At 50.5% G+C, this 22928-nt stretch overlaps 1 protein-coding gene across 1 annotated transcript; it reads left to right on the top strand.

Annotated features, from left to right (window-relative positions):
- The first annotated feature begins 9455 nt into the window (after positions 1-9455).
- On the top strand, positions 9456-20836 carry CACNG1 (calcium voltage-gated channel auxiliary subunit gamma 1). The gene is made up of 4 exons (XM_004432675.3): positions 9456-9690; positions 18758-18832; positions 19987-20124; positions 20610-20836. The coding sequence occupies exons 1-4, from the start codon at positions 9456-9458 to the stop codon at positions 20834-20836; spliced, it is 675 nt and encodes a 224-aa protein (XP_004432732.1).
- Positions 20837-22928: the final 2092 nt, after the last annotated feature.

Genomic DNA, 22928 nt, shown 5'->3' with positions numbered 1-22928 from the left:
TCCTGGAGACATTTTTGGTTGTCAGAACTTGTAGGGGGTTTGCTGCTGGCATCTAGTGGGTGGAGGCCAAAGAGGCTGCAAAACATCCTACAGTGCATAGGACAGCCCCCCACACCCCCAACAACGACCTGCTCCAAAATGTCAGTAACGCCAAAGCTGATTTTACAGTGAGGAAAACTTAGGCACAGAAAGGGTGAGGTCACTTGCGCAAGATCACAGCCAATTTTTGGTGCTTGTATCTAGGCTGTGGACATGTTAGGAAAACTCATTTGTTTATTCTCAGTATTTCCTTTCCCTACAACACATTTCAATTTCTGCCTTTCTCCTCTTCCCTTTTGAGCCAACAGTTTTGGAAATAGGAGCTGGGAGTTGAAGAAGGAAATGGGAAAATGGCCACCTGTCCCAGGGGGAGGTAGGTGGTGCCTTTGTCCCTGGGTTTGGGAGCAAAATGCTGATGGAATTCAACCAAATAGGCAGAGGAGAACGAGCCAGAAACGTGGCCCAGCTTGACACGGGGACTCACCGCTCTGTGGCTTCCTCCTCTGCCCACACCCAGCAGCTGCGGTGAGGTGGCCGAGAGCCAGTAAGACTGGGATCAAATCCTCCACTCACCCGAGGGCGGCACTGGGCAAGTCACTCGACCTCTCTCAGAGCCCAGTCCCCTCCTCCATCAAATGAGGAAGGTAACGCTTCCCTCCAGGGTTGTTGAGAGAGTGAATTAAACTTGAACTTACACAAGGAAACATTTGTAAATACCTCAGCTCAGCAACTGGCATCAGAGTGAGCTTTCAGGAGTGTTTGTTGACTAACAACACTCAAGGAGTGTCCCAAAATGGATTGTTCTAGAACAGCTCTTGGAGGCGGTGCTCTGATAGCCAGGCCCATAGGGTGTCCGCACCCACTGCACTTTGATTTGGGAGAAACTCATCATCCAGCGGATCTAGGTGCCGTGCCCACCCCAAGAGAGGGCTCCTGTCTCAGCTGCCTCTCTGGCTGAGGCCCATTCATTTCTACCCTCAGTGGCCCCTGGGCTGTGAGGTGGTAGTGGGCAAGGCTGCCACATGGCTGCTGCTTTCTTTGCAGGCCGTGGAGGCCCCCACACCCCACTGGGGCATTTCCAGTTCCACACAGGTGATGCAGGTTGCAAGAGCCCAGTCCTGACCACTCTCAAAGGTGCCCTGGGAGCCGGGCTTCTCAGGGAGGGTCCTCTTCTGGGTCCCTAGTGTGGAGTGAGCAAAGAGAGGCCTGGGGGGAGGGGAAGCAGATGGGAGGGGGAGGGGAGGCCTCCCTCCAGGGAGCTCGGATCCAGCCACGTGACTTAAGCTCCCTGCACTGGTTCCTAATATAGCACCCCTGGCTGCCCAGCCTAGAGATGAGGGGTTGGGGGAGGGATGGAAGGGGTTGCTCAGGGACCTAAGAATCCAGAGGAGGAGAGAGGGCAAATACACCTGATACAAGATATTTTTAAATTTGCAGCTTCCAACAAAACTGCCAGTGCAACCTCAGAACAGAAGTCCATGCTCACAGAGGGTTACAAACCCACCTCCTTATGCTTACAACTGCAGGAGAGGGGGCTTGGTGGGACCTATGTCCTGACCTTTGTCCCCTGATAAGTTTTCTGGGAAATACATTAACCCCTGTGGGATCGCCAGAATCTACAAATTAAACTGCAATAGCCAGGTCCTTAAAAAAAAAAAAAATACTATGTCTTCCTAATTCTAGAGTAATACGTTTTACCTAAAAAAAAATCTGAAAAATAAAGCAAAGTTAAAGAAGATAACAATATCAGCCAAAATCCCACTCTCCAAGACATAAGCACAGTTAACATTTCAGTGCACCCAAAAGTATGTGGGGTATGGCTTCATACCCTGCCTCTGTTCACTGTTTTTCATCCTAAGAATCTTCTCCCCTCTTTCAATATTCCTCAAAAACATAATCTTTCACGCCTGCATAAAAAAGAGATACCACCATTTATCTAACCAGTGTTCTATTGCTGGACACAGCTTATTTGCTTAAATGGTGCCCGAATGGGGCCAATGCTGGGATGCTTAGGATGCATTTGGTTAAGATCATTTGGTTAAGATCTGGTGACTTCCTGCTATGAACTTCCAGCCCAGCTTTATCCTAGAAGCTGATGAAAAGATCAGGCTCCTTGTCCACCAGCAAACACAGACAGGATCTTGTCCACATACACACCTGGGTGTCTGGGCTGTGGGGATAACAGCCTCCCCTCCCCCACTCCTGCCCGGTGGCTAGTCAGCTTCATCCCGCGTTCCTCTTGGAAGGCTGGAGCTGCATTCCTTCCACCAGGCCTCACATTTAGCCATTCTCAGCCACACACAGTGTAATTCCTTACAGTCACCAAGTGTATCAGTTCATAGGGCTGTGTAACAAACTACACCCAAACTTAGTGGTGGTAAACAACCATTAAATATGGTCAGGATGGCTTATCTCTGCTCCACAGTGTCTGGGGCCTTGGCTGGAAGACTCGATGGCCGGGGGCTGGACCCGTCTGGAGGCTCATTTGCTCACGTCTGGCACTTGATGGTGGCTATTGTCAAAGACCTTAGCTGCAGTTTTCAGCCTGAATGTCTACATATGGTTCTTTGTGTGGCCTGAGGTTTCTCATAGCATGTTGTCGGGGTCGAAGGACGAGTGTCCCCAGAGCCAGAGAGAAAGACAAAAGTCTCAGAAGTCACACAGCATCCCTTCCTCTGTACTTGAAGGGTGAGACCAGTCAAAAGCCCACTTTTGAGTTCAAGGTGAAAGGAAACAGACTCCACCTCTTGATGGGCAGTGACAAGGTTCTGGAAGAACATATGGGAGCAGAAAGACTTCTGTGGCCATTTTTGGAAGACACAGTCTATCGCCTAGTCTTTCCAGTACCCTCACCTGGCTCTAAGCTTCTTCTCCACCCACTAACCCTCCCTTCCATCCTCCACCACCCCTGTGCCCTCTGGATCTACCCACATCCTTACTGAAGTCTCCCTCCACCTCCTGGGATAAAATCTTCCTCTCCCCCAAGGACACACCTTCTTCCGTTCCTCCTGGTGAAAGCTGTCCATTCTTCTGCAGGGATTCCCTGCCCAGGTTCCCAATATAATACTCCTAGCTGCTCAGCCCCATATGCAGTCCCAAGAGGTGTGGGGCTGGAAAGGGAGAAAGAGGATCTGAGGGACCTTAGGATCCAGAGGAAGACTGGGGCAGATACACCTGATACAGATATTTTTAAACTTGCAGCTTCCAACAAATTGCTGGTGCAACCTCAAGAACAGAAGTCTGCGATCAGAGAAGGTTATGAACTCATGCCCTTGGACTTATAATTGCAGGAGAGGGAAGTGGTGGGGGATGCTGACACCTCCAAACCGTTACTCCTCTACCTCCTGGGGAAAAGCCTTCTCTGAGGGCCTGAGTGGACCATCCTGAACCCTTTCTCATCACTGTCATCTCCCAGACTCCTTCCTGGCCACTCCTTCATGTCCATCAGAGACTTTACCTCTGGCTCAAAGCCATCCTCTGTACCCCAACTCCTGCCACCATCAAACTGAGCCACGTCAACATCCATGGGGCCAGCCTCTCTGACTCCCTGGCCTCACAGCTCTCCCGCCTTCTCACCTCCATTGACCGTCTGGACTTCTCACCTCCATTGACCATTTGGACTTCTCGCCTCCATTGGCCTCTGGCCTTCTCACCTCCATTGGCCATCTGAACTTCTCACCTCCACTGGCCATCTGAACTTTTCACCTCCGTGGACTATCTGGCCTTCTAACTTCCAATGACCTTCATCTCCAAATTGGAGCTTGTCATCAGTCCTGACTGTTCCCCCTGTAAAATTCAGGGCCGTTTTCCTGCTCTCTGACCACAGCTTCCAATGCTCCCAATTTCACCTCCTCACCACCACTACACATGTTCTCCAAACTCATCAAGCCCTTCAGGCCTCTCCATTTTCTCCCAATATATCAACCTGCCTGGTTGCAGGACCACCCTAACCAGCCCATACATGGCAAGTCATCACTTAACCCTCGCCAATGCCCTCAATTCCCTGGGCCCCTTTTCCTTCTAGCTTTTCCCTCCTGGAAGAGCCCCAACCCTCCTTCAATCTCACCTTCCATCTTCTCCACCCCTGTGCCTGAGCTACAAGGTGATGCCAGAGAAAATCAAGCAAATCGTAAATCAGTGCCTATAGTAGGCAGAATAATGGCCCCCAAAGATGTCCAAGTCCTGACCCCTGGAACCTGTGACTATGTCACCTTACATGGCAAAAGGGACTTTGCAAATGTGATTAAGGATCTTGAGGTGAGGAGATTTTCCTGGGTCATCCGGGTGGACCCAATGTAATCACAAGGGTCCGTGTATGGGAAAGAGGGAGGCAGGAGAGTCAGAGAGGGAGATGTGATGACAGAAGCAGAGGTCAGCGTGATGCAACAGCTGGCTTTGAAGAGAAGAGATCTCGGTCCCCTTGGCAGAGGCAAAGGCCCGGCTTCAGCTCACAGGATGGAATTGGGGGCAGCCAGCCTGAAGCAACAGAGGGTCCAGGTTGAACAGTGCAGGGAGGGAGATGACGTTGTGTAAAGATGTTGGGACCAGTTCAGTGGCACTTTCCTTTTTATAGTATCTTAAGATCAAACACCCAAGGCCATTTCTCAGCCTAACTAAGCCTGAGCTCAAAATTACATCAGCACATTGCCAAAGAGGATTTATTTGGCCCCCACCCAGGTGTGCACCAGCCTGACTCTGAACGAGGCCCACCTCCGGGAGGTGTTTTCCTCCCTCTAGTTATGTTCTGGTCTTTCTTGGGAAAAGAGCAGTCATTTGGGACAAAAGAAAACTGGTACATCTGGACAAGTAAAATACAGACAACTCTCGATTAGCTGAGTGTGGCATATCTACTTTGAAGAGTGTCTGTAGAAAATGTCAGATCTCTGGAGGCTGCTTCCTTTTGAACTTGATCGCAGAGGCGACAATGGTGCCCTCCTAGGGCGTCGCCTCAGCACCTCCAAGCAAATTGGCCGTTGGTCCAAGCTGTCCTGGTCTGCCCCAGCTGCCATTTCTTATGTCCGTGTGGCCTTAAACCACATAGAAATGTCCTTTGGATCATCTGGCGAAGTAAATTATTTGAGCTTCTGTCCCCTTGTTCTTTCAGTCCCTCTGTCTGTCCATCCATCCACACATCCATCCATCCAACAACCATTCAACAAACATTTATGAAGATCCCACCTTGAGCTCAGATCCAGAGGGCTCTCTGAGGAGACCCAGAATGAGTACATAATACACTCTCACCATCCCTACCCTCCAGAAGCTTATAGCCCATCAGAGAAGGCTCATCCATCTGTAGTCTATTAATAATAATAGTAAAATAACAACAACAATTGCCATCCTGGATCAATTGCCTACTGTCTTAGTCTGCTCAGGCTGCTATAACAAAATACCATAGACTGGGTGGCTTAAACAACATTTATTTCTCACAGTTCTGGAGGCTGGAAGTCCAAGATCAGGGTGCCAGCATGGTCGGGTTCTGGTGAGGACCCTCTTCCTGTCTTGCCACCTTGTTGCTGTGTCCTCACGTGGCAGAGAAAAAGAAAGGGCAAGCTCTCTGGTGTTTCTTCTTCTTTTTTTTTTTTTTTTTTTTTGGTGAGGAAGATTTGCTCTGGGCTAACATCTGTTGCCAATCTTCCTCTATTTTGTATGTGGGTCACCACCACAGCATGGCTTGATGAGTGGTGTAGGTCTGTGCCTAGGATCTGAACCCATGAATCTGGGTCACCAAAGCACAGCACACTGAACTTAACCACTATGCCATGGGGCTGGCCCCTGGTGTTTCTTCTTATAAGGGCACTAATCACATCATGGCGTCCCACCCTCATGACCTTATCTAAACCTAATCACCTTCCAAAGGCCCCTTCTCCAAATACCATCACACTGGGGTTTGGGCTTGAACATATGAATTTGGGAGGCAGGGAAGGACACAATTCAGTCCATAGCACCTACCATGGGCTAAGCTGGTAAAGTGCATTATCTCTAATCCTTATACCAGCTCCCCAGCCAGGCTCCACTGCTCTCATTTTATAGATGAGGAAAGGGCGGCTTAGAGAGGTAATGACTTGCTGGAAGCCACACAGCTGGAGCCTGGCAGAGCAGGGATCTGATCCTGGGGCTGGCTGGATCCATCACCAGCAGGCTGGTTCCCACTCTCACATTGCCCTCCTTCCTGATGCCCTGGAAAGGGCAGGACCTGTGCAGAGGATGCTGACGTCACCCAGCCCCAGCTCCCACTAAATGCCAGCGTCCACCAAGCCCCCTTCCTGGCCCAGCAAGGCCCTGGGGAATCGAGCAGACAGCCTGGCAGTGGCCTCTGTGAGCAGAAAAGGTCTGGATGAAGGAGCCTTTAGTAAACGAGGGAGAGAAAGTAGACTCGCCTGCAATACCTAGAGCTGCCGGCCTCATGGAGATCTGCACAAAGCCTACTTCAAAAGGAAGAGGCCATCAATCTTTAATGCTTCTGCTCGCTGGGCTGGAGGACTCAGGACCCCCTCATCGGCACAAACCTGCCCCCCACTGAGGGAAGGCACAGCCTGGATTCTCTGACGGGCCTGCAGTGTTGTCGTGGCTGACACTGGGCGCGCCCTGTGTGTCAGGCCCACTTAGGGCACTTCCAAGACCTTCCAAGGCTCCTGGCACTGGAGAGCTTAGGACGCCCACCCCCACCACGCCAGGAAACTCAAAATGCATTTTTATTTCTTCAAATGACACCATATCTACTTGTGCTAAAACTAAAATCGCTTCTTTCTTCTGTCTTAAAACACCAGAACTTTCTTCTCACTCCCCGACTGCTGCTTTGCTGGTGTGCCTGGCACACAGGCGGTCTGCCTCAGGCTACCCAGAGTCCCCTGAGAAGCCCAGCTGCCTGGCTCCTGAGGCCGGGCCACAGGGCGGTGTGAGGTGCCGAGGCCATGTGCCATGTCAGCCTCCAGGAGTTCTCTGTGGAGACGGCCCACCTCCCCGAGACAGACAATCACTCTCTGAGCCAGAGCAGTGCGGTGACAGGCGTCAGTAAGTCAGTCGGTTGTGATGGGTCAGTTCCACCGGGATCCCGGAGTTGGGGGCCAGGGAGAGAAGGGGAACAGGGATGAGGAAGGGAGAGAGAGAAGCTCTCGGGAGATTATCACCTGGGTGGGGAGGCTGGTTTGTAACATGAAAACCCAGCTGTCACTGTCTCAGATGTAACTGCCCTCACGCCAGACTGTGGCTGGAGGTGCGCGGTCTCAGCTCAGCTCGGGGGCTTGTTCACAGGGTGGTCCTGGCTTGTCACATCCTCTCTCTAGGCTGCAGGTTCCTTTCATCGCTCATGACAGGGTTCAGGACACTCTGCCCACAGGTGTGGCACGTTGGCATATTGAATAACTTCAGCTGAAGGAATCTGAGACGTGGCGGGTGCAGGAAGGACGCTCTGACCTTCCCCCGAAGCGGGTCAGAAGACCCTCGTGTGAGAGGCGCCCTCCCCGCACCGGGAAAGGAGCCTCCGTTCACCAAGACGCCGGGAGAGTCCAAACCAACAGGCCGCCGCCTCTCTTGTTTACTGCACTTAGCTCACGCCTCTTTTTGTCCTATCATATTTTTTCATTTTCCGCTCTTGATCACACCTGGCATAAAAACGCTCAGATTTAACTGTTCCTTCTGGTCTTTGTTTCTTGTGTCAAGGCTCCCGGGTCATGTATAACTGATATGAAGTAAATTTGTATGCTTTTCTCTTGTTAATCTGTCTTTTCTTATAGGGACCTAAGCTGAGAGCTTAGAAAGGTAGAGGGAAAAGATAGTTTCCCTTTCCTGTAGTCACAATAGATCTTGAAATTTCCTCCCAGCTCCAACCATTGGTTAAAGAGTTTGGGCTCTAGGTTCTGAAAACTGGCTTCACCATTTACCTGCTGTGTGACCTTGGACAAGTTACTTCATGTCTCTGAGCCTCCATGTCCTCATCTGTAAAATGGGAGTAATAGCTGTTCTCCTCTCATGGATTGGTGTGAAGATTAACTGCAATGACATGGAAAGGCTTAGCAGAGTGCCTGGTATGTAGTAAGCACTCACTGAATGAGCTTCCATTACAATTATTATTATTAACAGTCTGTGCCTCCAAGGCTGGACCCCTGAGTGTTAGCCGCACACAGGCAGGCAGGTTTTCTGTAATCTGTGTTGACTTGAGCCAGGATTTTGAAGCTCAAAGCCCCGCCCAGCTGAGGGGTCTATACGTGGCCACGCATCAGCCTCTTAGATACTCCCAAAAAGAGGCACCTGGTGAACTGAGAAAGAAGAGACGCAGAACCCAGGAGGGTTGTAGGGGCTAGAGCCTGGACTACCAGCCTGGGGGGCACATGGGCAGGCAGGACTCTCGGATGGTGGTCCCAAACTCTCACATGTCCTCCACTATATCCGCACGCCCATTAGCCTCTTAACAGCCACTCGTAAGTCAACCTACTTCTGTTCTTTTTTACTTAAATATATTTATTTTGTAAATGAAAACCCAGCTGGGAAATCTTTATTGCCTGCCATTAATAGGGGTAAAACTAAAACAGTAAAATGAAAACAGAACCACAATCAGGTTCAGCTGGATTCTTTGTCCTCTCCAGGCTATTTGATTTGCAAGCAGCAGAAAGGTGTTAAAGACTTACCCCAAATGGAGCTTTTCTTCTGGACCCAACTAGAGGGATGGGAGAAGAATTCGGAAGGAAATAACATTCTCACATTGGGCACAGTGTTCGGTAACGCCAAGCCCAGGAAACACCTGCCATCTTCCTGTGGTTTGGGGATGTGCTGGGCTTGGGGCCAAAGCATTTGCCTGTGAGGTGGGCTCCAGAAGCCCTGGGCAGGGGATCCCCAAGATGTCCCGAGGCAGGATCCTTGGTCCCCCAGACCCCCAGGACAGGGACCCACCACCCCGCCCTGGTGACCGGCCTGCCCAGTGGAAGAACAGAAGCGTGTGCTGCCTGTATCCCCCAGGGTCCCCTTTCTCCTTCAGCCCAGAGCAGGCAGATCCCACACCCCGTAATGTCCCTGTTGCCTACCCCTCGTCGCCTCCCAACTCAGGTATTCTGAGCTGTCGCTCCGTAGAGGTCTCAAGTCACCATCTAAAGCCTTCTCTCCTCGCTCCTCCCTGGGGTATTTCTGGCTCCAAGAGGGGAAGAAAGCCCTGAAACCCGAGGCGACACCGTCGTCGGTGACACGCCTGGAGATGTGCATTAATAGAAGCCTCCCTCAGGCCCCTGACACGTCTGGGCAGCTGCTCAGCCCCATCCAGTGTCCCTCAGCCCCAAGGCCAGCCCACTCTGGCTCGGCCGGGCACACTAAACTTAGCTTCCACCCCCCGCTCGATAACCGCCGCCACCACCCCAGCCCGGCTGCCACCTGCCCAGGGAGACGCTGCCACCGGACCTGCCCCGAGCGCCCACTCCTCCGCCATCGCCATGTCCCAGACCAAAGCACTGAAGGTCCGCGTGACCCTCTTCTGCATCCTGGTGGGCATCGTGCTGGCCATGGTGGCCGTGGTGACCGACCACTGGGCAGTGCTGAGCCCCCATGTGGAGCACCACAATGCCACCTGCGAGGCGGCCCACTTCGGCCTCTGGCGGATTTGCACCAAGCGTATTGTCCTGGGCAACAACAAGGACAAGAGCTGTGGACCCATCACCCTGCCTGGGGGTAACGTACTCACTCCCTGTTCCCCGTCCCTGCCTCCTGCTCTTCCTCGTCCCCCTGGAAAAGTCGCCCCTGGGAAAGAAGGCAGTTTTCCCCATCTCAGAATGGACCACCGCCCAGCCCTCCGGGCCCAGGGAAGAGGATCTGAACTGCATGCGGTTCTGCTGGTGGCCAGAGCCGGGCTGTAAAAAGAGGGCACGTGTCTCTAGCTATTTCCGTCTTGGGGAGGCTTGGGGCTTTTCACCCAGAGCAGAGGGCTGGAGTAGTGGGACCAGAGGCTCAAGAAAGAAATCGAGGATCCTCCAGCTTAGGGGCTTCTGGCCCCAGAGTGGTCATTCCTCCGGGTGTGCCCAGCTCCACTCTCTCCCTGCAGAGACAGGCGGGGTGGCCCTATGTCCTCAGGCTGAAGGGACCCAGGAGGCTGGCATGTTCATTCCCCAGACTCCAGGCTGGGGTGTAGACAGGATCGGCTAGAGAATTTATGGGGCCTGGTGCAAAATGAAAATGCAATTAAATGAAATTGTGATCATTTTTAAGAATTTCAAGGTGGCGACAGCAAGGCATGAAACCATGCAGGGGTCCGTTGCAGGTGCAGGGCCTTGAGCGAAGCACAGGTCACACGTTTGTGAAGCAGGACCTGGTTGGCGATGAGCCACCTGCCTTTTTGTCAGAACTGTCAGTCCTTCTGTAGGTCCTCCCTCAGCTCAGACCCCTGAAGAGCTGGAAAGCATTTCCTTCTGCTGTAATTTAAGTGCTTTCCTCGATTTCCTACCACGTGACTGAACCACACACTGAAGGTGAGCTCCTTGTCAAGAATACCTGATATTAGGGTGACCAGTCTATTCTGCAAACATGGAGCCCTCTGCATGCACAGCAAACAGAGCATGTGCTGAGAGGAGCCCTGCGTGGAGAGTCAGAGGCCTGGGCTCTAATGATGCGTTGCTCACAACCCCCGAACAACTATCAGGAGTGACAAAGCCCATCGCAGCCTCTGCTTCCTCCTATAAAATACGGTACTTGGGCTCAGCAACATAAAGTCCCTTCCGTTGCTCACAAATGTCCCTCCGAGGAGGCAGTGGACAAAGGTGAGTGCAGGATCCCACCTGGTTTTCAGAATTATTCTCTGTTATCAGACTGGGTGTTCCTTGAACTCTGCCCTTCAATGGTGTCCGTGCTAAATCCCCAAAGATCTTTTAGTCTGTGTGTGGGACAAAGGGGCCTAAACCCCCTTCTCTCTTTCCTCTTCCTTCCCCTTCTGCTGGCTCCAGGAAACCCTTGCCTTGCTCATTCCCACTGGACACCTGGAAGACTCGTAAATACCCAGCTGTCTTGGAAACACCGAGTCCCAGGGCTGAGGACTTTAATAGGCATGGACATGTGCTTGAAAAGTATCACATAGCACAGAGGCCCACGCCCCTCAGCCATGGCTGAGCACGCCCGTAAACACATGCATCACTGGCCAACTCTCCTGGGCAGGGCAGGGCAGGGCAGGGCAAGGCAGATTCTCCAGGGACCACACATGGGAACGCAGTGTTACGGTTCTGCCCACCTGTCCTTGGAGGCACCTGCCTTTTAAAGTCTGGTGAGTTTATAGAGCCGATGAGCAGGGAGGTGAGCTGAGTCTATACAAGGAAGAGACAGAGTGGTGGGATGTGACTGGACTAGCCACAGGGGACCAGCAGGCATGGCTTGGCCTTGAGCCTCCTTGAGCCTAGACTATGCCTTCTTGCCCTGGTCCAGAGTGAATCATCCCTCTCATACTCGTGAGCACTGCCTTACCCCCAAGGAGCTTCCGAAGTGTGCTCCTGCCTTCTCCCCTCTCCTTTCTCTGCAAGTGGACATCTTTGTCCTTCCCTGCCCATTCTTCCTGTGCTCTGTGGGATCACTCTTTTCTGGAGGGAGGAATAGAGTTCATATACATTCTCTCATTTATTATTAACAACAACAATAATAATAACTGCAAACAGAAATATAGCACCACCTGCCAAACATTGTTTTTTGTTTTAAGTGCTTTACATATATTAACTTTGGATGACATCAGAAGAAATGACAGAATAAGAACCTCCAAAAATCTTCTTCTTCATAAAAACTATGAGAACACTGGCAAAATGGTCAGAATAAACTTTTTCAGAACTCTGAAAATTAACCAGTCTTGCAGCTATCCAGCAAGTGCTTATTCAAGAAAAAATGGTGAATCTCAGTAAGAACAGCGAGCTTCATGGTGTTTTAACTTGCTCTATTTGCGTTCCTCCCTCCCTAACTCTGTCATAGCCTTGAAAACCAACAGTCTGCCATCATAGTGAAAACCATCAGCCTGGTAGCCACCAGACAGGACAGAACAGGGCTGGATCTCTTTCAAAGCCTCACTCCCAGAGAATTGTCATTATCTGATCTCTCTGGTGGTTCCTGGGAAGTCTCCACTTGCAAGGCTGTCTTTGTTTGACCTGAGCTCGTCCAGCAGAGTAGTCTTTTTCCCAGGGGGCATTTGTCAAAAACAATTAGAAACAATTGCTTAATATCATAACTGCCTGAGGCAGTAGATAACAGTTAGGGCAAAAAATAGGCTAACTAAAAAACTAGGGCATAAGATGTCCAAGGTGGCTTTGAAAAGCTCCAACACATTCCTGAGAATGTAGAAGGCCAGGTGCATGCACAGTGCTATATGTGTGCACAGGGAAGACCTGCGAAGGTCCTAGGCTCTCACCTCTGGCTTACCTTGAGCCTGCACACAGCAGAAAGTGAAGGCTAAGGCAGAAATATAGATGCCTACCTGAGTCCTTACCTCTCTGCTGAGCAGAGAACACTTCAGTAAAGACTGAGAGATGCGTTGGTTCCAAGCATTTTAGGAAATCCCTATGAGCTGACCACCAAACTAACTGAGCAGAGATTTCAGTGGCCACACATGACAAAGAATACAGACTTAACAAAATTAATTCAGAAAAGTCACTAAACAAACAACAATAACAGACGGCAACAGGGACAAACCCTGGGGAAGGGTAGGAATCTGATTTTCAGAGTTGCTAGATTCTGCTGTTTAAATTATCCAGTTTTAATTTTAAATTTAAAATTTTTAAAAATTACAAGACATGCAAAGAACTAAAAAAGTAAGGCCCACATGTAAGGGGAAAAAAGCAATCAATAGATCCTTAAGGAAGCCCACATACCGGACTTACTAGACAAAGACTTTGTCACCTATTTTAGATATATTCAAAGAACTAAAAGAAACCATGTGTAAAGAACTAAAGTAAAGATGAGAATGATGTCCCAAGAAATAAAGAACATCAAGAAGAGATAGAAATTATTTTAAAAGGACCTGATAGAAATTCTGGAGTTGAGAAGTACAATAATTGAAATAAAAGATTCACTAGAAGGGTTCAATAGCAGATCTGAGTAGGCAGAAGAAAGAATCAGTGAACTTGAAGATGGATCACTTGAGATTAGATAGTCTGAGGGACAGGCAGAAAAAGAGAATGAAGAAAAATGAACAGAGCCTCAGAGACCTGTGGGACAGTATCAGATGTACCAACATATGCATAATGGTAGTCCTAGGAGAATAAGAGAGAGAAAGGAGCAAGAAATATATGTAAAAAAACAATGACCAAAAATTTCCCAAATTTGATGAAAAACATTAATTTATAAATCTATGAATCTTAATGAACTCTAAGTAGGATAAATCCACACCTAGACACATGGTAATCAAACTGTTGAAAGATAAAGATAGGGGCTGGCCCAGTGGCGTAGCGGTTAAGTTCGCGTGCTGCGCTTCAGCAGCCCAGGGTTCAATGGTTCAGATCCTGGGCACAGACTTACTCACCACTCATCAAGCCGTGCTGAGGCAGCATCCCATACAGAAGAACTAGAAAGGACATACAACTATGACATACACTATGTACTTGGGTTTTGGGGAGGAAAAAGGAAAAAGGGAGGAAGATTGGCAACAGATGTTAGTTCAGGGCCAATCTTCCTCAAAAAAAAAAAAGAAGAAGAAGCATCATCTCAGTGCAAATTCTTTAAAAAAAAAAGAAAGAAAGATAAAGGCAGAGAATCTTGGAAGCAGTAAGAAGCGACTCATCACATACAAAGGCTTCTTAATAAGATTAACAGCTAATTTTTTCCCAGAAACCATGGAGGCCAGAAGGCAGTGGGATGACATATATGTGTGTGTGTGTGTGTGTGTGTATATATATAAACTCATTTAATCCTCACTAAATTCTCTATGAGGTCCATACTATTATCATCATCCCATCTTGCAAATAAAGAAAGAAAATGAGGCACAGAGAAAGTGATTTGACGAAGGTCATGCAATTACCATGGCAGAGCAGCGAGGATTCATACCCCTAAAATTCACCTGCTTAGTCAATACATCATACTACTTTACAACAATCCAGTGAAGAGGCTCTCATTCTACAGATGGTTCTCCTTCTACATGTGGGAAAAATGAGGCTCAGAGGGGCCTTCCCATGGCTAACCATCTAACAAGTATAAGTTCAATATCCAAGTCTCAAATCCAGAGACTTTTTGCTCTCTAGTTCCCTCCTATATCCTCCACTGTACAAACAAACACAGCCCTTATAAGCTGCTGACCCAAGCAAATACATAAGAGGCCAGCTTTTGACATGATGTGGTTTAGAGGAAGCTGGACCAGGAGCTGGTACAATAGAGGAGACTTTTCAAGGTCCTATTCAGCCATAGAATGCTGGAGGCTCTGAGGACACAAATTGCTAATTTGGTTTTCCCACTGACTCAAAGAGTCTTAGAAGGACTGTCATACACAAGATCAACATCTGAGGTCAATTCCAGTGCCTCCAGAATGAGAGTAGGGGCTTCCCCAGTTGTCAAGAGAGGCTGTCTGTCTGCAAGCCCAAGTGAATCCCCAGAGGGGTCATCCCTTGCCCTTGGGCTAGGTGGAATGTTGCTTCTTTCAGGCTCTGCCTCTTTAGGGCAAGGCAGCAGCTTGGCCCAGTGCCCTGTTTCCCTAGTGGCCCATTTTTTCTTCCAGTACTCGATGCAGGGCCTGGGGCCATACGAAAGCACTGATGCTACTGACCACAAAAACTTTAGGGGTTCCCTTTCCCATCCACAGGAGCCCATGCTGGAGACCCAGGCCATAACTAGACTTCTCCCCCATAGGACAGCAATGCTCTGAAGCTCTGGGGTTGGGCTCCAGGGATTTTTCCAACCATTTTATAAAAGTCTTCACTCAGAGAGATTAGGGGAAACAGAGCACAGAGAAACCACTGTTGCAAGCATCAAGAACTTCTTCCACAAAAAGGGTGAAGACATCCCTGGCACTGCTGCAAGTAACAAGTGGATGAAACATTTCTTCTGACCCCTAAGCACTAGTTCCCTTATTTTGTACAAATCAACAAGGTATTTTTTAATATATAAGTCTGCATCCACCAGCACTGGGTAGACTGATGCATTCTCAGTGACAACTCAGAGGCATCCCATGATCATTCAAGCTGTTCCAACAATCAGAAAAAGATCTCTTGTTAACTCAAGTTCAGCTTGGCGTTAAACGAGCCTTCTGTTTCAGTTCTTTGAAATTGTCTCAGTTAGATATGGTTCTGCCTAGATAGTCACTCCCTTAACCAGAATTTTTCATTAGCCAGAATACTTCAACCCCACTCAAGCCCAATAGCTGAGTTCACCATATTTTTTAAGTAATAACACACTTAAAGTTTTTAGACCACTAAGTCATGACTGTTTATGGTAGACATTTCTGAAATACAAATATTAAAATCACTGTGAGCCATTTGCAGAGACAAAGGATGCCGGAGGAGCCTCAGAGTTCCCAATTATGGTCGCAGATCATCACCCTGGTGTTGGTTTCTCCACCAACTTGGTCCAAAGCACTTGCTTGTTCTGCTTGGTGAAGGGGCTGGAGCCCATCGAGGCAGAGCTGCAAGCCCTGAGCTTTGTGCAAGTGTGACGGAGGCAGAAGGGGGCGTGGAGGCACATCAGAGAGGCAGAGGCAGGAAGGCTCAGAATCTGCACACAGTCTGCACAGAGCTGTCACTGCCCCTGTCCTCCAGACCCCCTACTTGTGACTAAGTGCCCCACACAGGGCCCATCTCGATGTCCCTCCTTTTCAAGTTGCCCTTAACACTCAGTTTACTCAGACACCACCAGACAAAGGGGCAGGGGTGGGGTCTGCCCCTCTCAGACCCATCAGACCCTGGGCAATTCTGGAGTGATGCTGACAGATGCCTGGCTTGACTTGTCCTAAATGAGCATCTTGTTGGTCCTGGACATGTCCAGGCTGAGGCCTGGGTGTGACATGCCCCCACCACCGCCAGGGCCACCAGGGACCACAAAAGAGCTTGTGGTCTCCAATGGGCAGCCATGGGGCCCTGGAGCGGATGATTCTCCAGGGTTCAGGGCAGAAGACTCTGGCCTTCCTCATGTGCTAGTCCAAGAGAGGGGACAAGGTTGGCCCATCCGTCCTCAAGTCCTAAGTTCAGCTATGTCAGATAGAAGCTGAGACTTCCAGATGTTCTGAGTGGGAACCCCACCCACTGGGTGCCCTCCATCCCCCACATGTGAGATCATTTCATAGGGGAGAAGAGGGAGGGGAACATTGTACCTGGGCCACTGAGGGGAAGAATCCACCCCCTCAAGAATCTTCAGGCTGGCTTCCCCAGACATGCAGCCTCCCGCTGTGGTCTGAGCTAAGACAGTTTTTATGCAAGCACCTGGGAGCAGCAGCAGTTCATCCAGACTGCAGCCCGGTATTTACCTGGTGGGGGTTGACAAGCCAAACACTACCTGTGCCAGAGTATCCTCGGCAACCCAGAACCGCCAAATAGCTGTGCCTTGGCCAGGCTCTCGATGGGCTTTTATCTCGGGCCTCTGCCCCGAAGGCTTTTAGCTCACAGACGACGAGTAGTCAGGGAGGCAGCTGACGGTGAAATACACTTGAATTCAGTCGATTCTTTTCAGAGGGTTTTCAATGACAACCGAAATTGGCCCTTAAAGAATGAAACAGAAATGTTCCTTTGTCCAGAAGAAAACACGTGGAGACTTATGACATAGCACGAACCGTTTGGGAGCAGTGATTCAAGAGAATCTATAGCTAATAATCTAACCAATGTAAGAGGGTTGCATTAGGCTCTAAAATAGCACCGGAAGCTGTGAGAGAGAAAAGAGCAGCAGCAATTCTGACATCACCACCGGCAGTCAGACACCCCAGGTAACTCAGTTCAAAAGGAAAGTGATTTAAATATAGAAGCTCAAAGAGATGGCTGTTTACCTCACAGAACATTTACTGCTGCTAAACCAGGCCCCGTCTTCAGGGGTCACTACCTCCCTCAACCACGGGAGCACCAGTAACCCTGTCATTGGGGGAGGGGGAAAGAGTGGGAGACCACAGGCTTAAGCAGCAGTAAGATGATTTAGGCCAGATAGAAGGAAGCCCAGGGCCGGCCCCATGGCTTAGCGGTTAAGTGCACGCGCTCCGCTGCTGGCGGCCCAGGTTCGGATCCCAGGCGCGCACTGACGCACCGCTTCTCCGGCCATGCTGAGGCCGTGTCCCACGTACAGCAACTAGAAGGATGTGCAACTATGACATACAACTATCTACTGGGGCTTTGGGGAAAAAGAAAGAAATAAATAAAATTATAAAAAAAAAAAGAAGGAAGCCCACATCTCAATGAAAGCTATGACTTTGGCAGCACCTCAGATGTGTTTCCAAAAGAAACTCGGCATCAATTGCCTTGTGATAACTTAAAGGTAGCCTGGAGATGAAGAAATGAATGCACGAACTAGAAACCATCTAAACTAGGAGCAGAGGTGTTTTCTGTTGAGGGTCACAGATCCGTAGGAAAACGAAATCAATGAAGGGGCACACAAATAAAAAGCAACTTAATTTAGTTTTCTTAAGAAACATAAAATAATATAAAATAACCCAATCATTGACTTCCCAGATCAGGAGTAAAGAATATTAAACTGCATCCAATAAGCAATAAGACAACCCTTTGATTTTACAGTATTATCTAGTTACAAGAGATTGAGAGACAAATGGAAGAGAAATGATGCCTGAAATTATATGTAAAATCAGCATGAATTTCTTTGTTCTGAGCTCTTCCTCTGCACCCCCATCAAACCCAGATTTTTGGTCCTACTGTCCACAGACCTTCTACGGCTTTTCTGACACATATCAAGTGGGCCAAGCAGCTCGTCAGCGGAGTCTTGTCTGGGCTGCCTCTATGGCCACGGGTGTTGAGGGGCCGATGAAATGATGTGATGGTCATATTTGGCCCTCTATTGGAGCTTCTCCACCCTTCACCCAAGTCCATCCAGACGGCCCACTCAGAAAAGCCCTGTGCGGGGCATTTTAAGGGGCCCGGAGCAGGGCTTCCCAACCTGGCTGAGCACGAGAATCTCCCGGAAAGCTTTTGAAAAATACTGCTTGCTTCCCAGATCACAACCAGTGAATCAGGGTGGGCCTGGATGCTGATAAGAGACACAGCCCTAGATTTTGGTGTGATACAGGGTTTCTGAACCACAGCACTCTCGACATTTGGGGGCCGGATAATTCTATGCTGTAGGGGGCTGTCCTGTGCATTGTACATGTTTAGTATCACCCTTGGCCTCCACCCACTAGATGCTAGTAGCAGCCCTGCCCAGTTGTGACACCAAAAGTGTCTCCAGATATTGCCCAATGTCCCCTGGGGGCAGAATCAGCCCTGGTTGAGAACCACTGATTGGCCCTTTTTTGGCCATGTATCCTGCACCCCCTGACAAATGACTTGAGCCCTGGGCCTCAGTTACCCCATCTGCCTAATGGGCTCAGTACCCACAGTGCTGTCTGCCCCCTTGACTCAAACAGCCTTTGCTCCCTGACGAGCTCCCAGCCTTTTATGCAACCCCCTATCCTATGGAAATTTTGGCCTAAGGGTCAGAGAAAGACGTTTGTTTCATCCCAGAGTCAGGATCTGGGGAGAAGAGGGCCAGCAGAAGGCCCCTTCACGCCTGCCCCTGCAGGACGCACCTGCCCTCTCCTGGCCACACTGCTGTCCTGGCTGCAGGTCCGTTCTCTCCATTCATAGGCTGTCTCCCTCCTTTGCAGAGAAAAACTGTTCCTACTTCAGGCATTTTAACCCAGGCGAGAGCTCGGAGATCTTCGAAGTCACCACTCAGAAAGGTGAGCCTGCGGTGCGAGGGGGAGGGCAAGGAGAAGTGACTTCCATCACACGCTGCTGAGCCAGAAAATCACTCGGCACAAAAGCCCTGACTTCCCCGCTCGTGATGAAAAGCAGCCACGTCCTAGTGCCTGCAAGCTGCAGCCTGTCACTCTGTGTGCTCCGGAGACAGCAGCTCCGTCTCCAGGCCTCCTGAGCTTCCATTCATCAGCGCTTGGGAGAGTTTGTAAAAGAGCCCTTTCCTGGTAGGCTCCTAAATTGCGGAAAGAATACATTTTCCCACAGAGCCGAGGGAAGCTGTTGTGACAGGAGCTATGAAAATGGAACAAGAACTCAAAATCCCTGTGATGGTTCTCAGGGCTGGTGGGTCAGAGCCTGTGGGGAACTGTCTGATTCCCTCCCTCGCCCGTAAATCACTCTCTGAGAATCAGGAGAGCAGGGATGCAGGCAGACGTGGGAGGGGCCTGAGCACACGTGCCCTGGGGCTCTGGGGAACCATGGAGCTCAGATGCACGCCCCCCACCCCCCGTCGTGAGCACAGACCCGAATCTGCACGTGCACAGATGACTGCACACGGTGTGAGCGTGCACACACACATGCACACACACTCTGATGGATCTTTACGAGTCAGTGCACACTAACACACGCTCTGACAAATCTTGACACCTGCGGTGCACATGCGTGCACACACATACACACAGATCCTCACACGCATGGTGCTCTGTAACAAGCCACACTGTCATCCTTCCAGAGGTAGCCTGTCAGTCCCGGGACAGACCACCCCCAGCCCGAGTGCAGCCTTCTGCCCTGTCACTCAAAGGAAGAGTTCTGTTCCAGAAAGTTCTCCAGCCACTTGCCTCCCACCTCCTTCCGAGGCCTCTACCCTTGGGGGAAGAACTTCAGTTTAGTGCCCTCGAGGCCCTGGGAGTAGGAATTAGGTGATGTTAACCTCCTGGCCCCATCCTCTACCTGCTGTGGTCTTCCAGGGAGAGATTTAACCTCTGAGACCCTCAGTTTTCCCATATGTGAAATGGGAGTAATAGTACATGGTATTGTCACTCACCCGGTTGGAGGCACAACCAGCCGTGACAAAAGGTCCAGGGGACGAGGCCATTCTGAGGTGCCGGGCGCTGCCTGGCCCCTTTGTGTGTTGTAGAGTACAGCATCTCGGCGGCTGCCATCGCCATCTTCAGCCTTGGCTTCGTCATCATGGGAACCATCTGCGCGCTCCTGTCCTTCAGGAAGAAGCGGGATTACCTGCTGAGGCCGGCGTCCATGTTCTATGCCTTTGCAGGTAGAACGGGGGCTCCTGCCCATGTGCCTCGCGTTGGGGGGTGCTGCCACCCCATTATCACGCCTACCTCGGGATGTGGGTATGGAGAGATTCCCAGGCTCCACCCAGGAGCAAACCTGGGCAGGGTCTCAGCAACTCCAGGTGGGTTGGGAAGGGGGGCAGATCTTGGCACCTTTGTCCATTTCTCACAAAGACTTAATCCCCAAGACACTGAGAGCAATCTAATTACTAACAAAAATTTAAATTAATAAAAATAATCCTAACAAAAGAAGCAAAGAAACGTAGTTAACCTTCTGGGGGATGAGCGAACTGTGCGGTGGGCAGGCAGAGGGGTCGCTTTTGCAGGTTTCCAGTTCTCCAGGCAGCTCACCGGTCACCACCTGCCGGTCACCACCTTGCCCCGTGCAGAAAGCCCAGTAGAGCAGGCTGGGGGGCGGCGCGGGCAGCAGGAGCCCCCGGCCCTGAGAGTCATTCTCCGCCCTCAGGTCTCTGCATCTTCGTCTCGGTGGAGGTCATGCGCCAGTCGGTGAAGCGCATGATTGACAGTGAGGACACCGTCTGGATCGAGTACTATTACTCCTGGTCCTTCGCCTGCGCCTGTGCCGCCTTCGTCCTCCTCTTCCTCTGCGGCCTGGCCCTCCTGCTCTTCTCCCTCCCGCGAATGCCCCAGAACCCCTGGGAGTCCTGCATGGACGCCGAGCCGGAGCACTAGCCCGCCTGGGGCCCCAGCGACTCTCCGGGCTTTCCCCTCAGGAAACGGAGCCCAGGCTCAGAATGTTCTAGAAGGGAGGCGGGAGCTTTACATCTCCCCTGTTCCCACGACCCCATGACCGCCACAGCTGCTTTCCCCTCTCTGAGCTCCTCTCTGGGCTGAGACAGGCTCCTCTGGAATCCAGCAAGTGGACATGATCCAGACCCGCCCGCAGCCAGCAGGTGCACAGGTGCGTGGAGAGGCCCGACCTTCCACTGGAGCCCCAAGTTGTCCCCACTGCGCCAGTTTTCTTTAATAAGCTGGCCCCACTTGTCCTCCATTAGCCTTATAGGGACGCCCCGCGCTCATTTACCAGTTCTGGGTGTTCTCCTGTATAAACGGCCAACCCCTCTCTCCTTGGTGACAAGACACACCCTTTCTGGTGAGGTCAACATCCCCTCCTTGGCTTCTAGGAGGCCTGAGAAGCATTTTTAACTGGGTAGACTCTGACCGTGGTTTGAAATAAAAGCTCTTTGAAAACTTGCTTTTTCCTTGCACGGTACCTAGAAATCTCTGGGATTCCTGACCACAGCTCAGGGGCTCCATGACCCCGAAGGAGAAAGCAAAGCCTGTGCCCTGGGTATGTCGAGGACTGTTGCAGGGATGATGGGGAGTGGGGGGAGGCGTGCTTTTTACCTATAAGACTTCCGAATTCTCAATTCCAACTTGTGTCTCTTGGCCTGGATTTTCTTTGGGAGAAACCAGAGACCATCTGACCAGGCAGGAGTGTTAAAAATAAGGAGGGGCTATTTCCAGCACTCCTCTCGCTGGGCATCCAAGTGCTAACACAGCACTCCAGCAGCACAGCCACGGTGTCCGGTTTCTGATGCTGGATTTTCGTTGCAAAGAACATTAGGAAGCAGGGCTTAGCGGTCAGAAACTTAGGGCCACGTGGAGCGCCATGATTTACGCTCTTCACTTCCAAAACCCCACTGAACTCCCCCAGCCCTCAGAGACGGTCAGTCAGACACAGTGGGCAGAGACGATCCTGGTGCTCTGGCCTTGAGCACGACCGGAAGTCCCGTGTAGACCTCATTCTTCTAGAGCAGGGGTCAGCCAACTATGACCCATGGGCCAAACCTGGCCCACCACCTGCTGTTGTGCGGCCCACAAGCTGAGAGTGGTTTTTACAATTTTAAATGGTTAAAAAAAATCAAAATAAGAATAATTCATGACTTGAAAATTTCATGAAAATCAAATTTCAGCATCCATAAGTAAAGCTTTTTGGGGCTGTCAAAGATAAACAAAGCCACTAGTTAAAGTGATAAGGACAGAATTTACTCAGAATTCTACTGCAGTAGGGAAGAGTCCAGTATGAACTGGACTCAAAACTGCGATTTGTACAGAGGTGATAGGATATTTAAAGGGAGACTCAGGGAGAGGTGGGGGGAGCCGGGGCTCTGTGGAGTCAGAGAAGTGAAAGATTACGAAGAGCGGGAAGGAGAGGGTCAGTCCAGGTGAGACCCATCTGGGTCTGCTAACTGGCCCTCATCAAAGTTAGGCTCCTACCTTCTCACAGAGGCCGGGGGGCAGGGGCTCTGTCTCCAGGTGTCACAATAGTAAATTCTCTTGGCAGCCTTGAGTGTTCTCAGGCAGGCACTTGAAGGGGGCTCAGGTCATCCTAGGGATGTGGCCTGGAGCTGTTAGAAACTGTGTAAGTGTTTGTTCAAGTCTTGATAGGCCAAGGTTGAGTTGAGAAGAGAGCTCAGAGGAGCCTGGCTAGAGTCGGGTCAAGGAGAGAGTTGGTCAGAACACAGCCATGCCTGTTCTAGGGCTAATTTCATGCTACAACAGCAGAGTCCAGTAGCTGCGACAGAGACCTCTGGCCTGCAAAGTCGGAAATATTTACTATCTGGCCCTTCACGGGAACAGTTTGCCGACCCTATTCTGGAATAACTGTACACTCATCAGCCAGCTTATTAACCCCCCACTGTTTCCATCTGTAAAGTGATGCGGAAAGAGACTTGTTCATTCTGCTTAGAACAATTTAAAAGAGAGGAGCATGAGTCTGGGGCATCTTGCTGGTGGCCACGGGGGGCTTGCAAAGATTCTT

The sequence above is a fragment of the Ceratotherium simum genome, chromosome 16 (genome assembly GCF_057802395.1).
Source record: "Ceratotherium simum simum isolate JZ-2026a chromosome 16, ASM5780239v1, whole genome shotgun sequence".
Taxonomy (NCBI): domain Eukaryota; kingdom Metazoa; phylum Chordata; class Mammalia; order Perissodactyla; family Rhinocerotidae; genus Ceratotherium; species Ceratotherium simum.
Note: the sequence above shows the minus strand (reverse complement) of the source record. Positions and strands in the feature narration are given on the sequence as shown.

What these genes read in the sequence shown, in the direction of transcription:
- CACNG1 (XM_004432675.3), top strand. Translation starts at nt 9,456, where the DNA reads ATGTCCCAGACCAAAGCACTGAAGGTCCGCGTGACCCTCTTCTGCATC. An exon ending in CGAAGTCACCACTCAGAAAG is followed by an intron (nt 18,833 to 19,986) that starts GTGAGCCTGCGG and finishes TGTGTGTTGTAG; the next exon opens with AGTACAGCATCTCGGCGGCT. An exon ending in CATGTTCTATGCCTTTGCAG is followed by an intron (nt 20,125 to 20,609) that starts GTAGAACGGGGG and finishes CTCCGCCCTCAG; the next exon opens with GTCTCTGCATCTTCGTCTCG.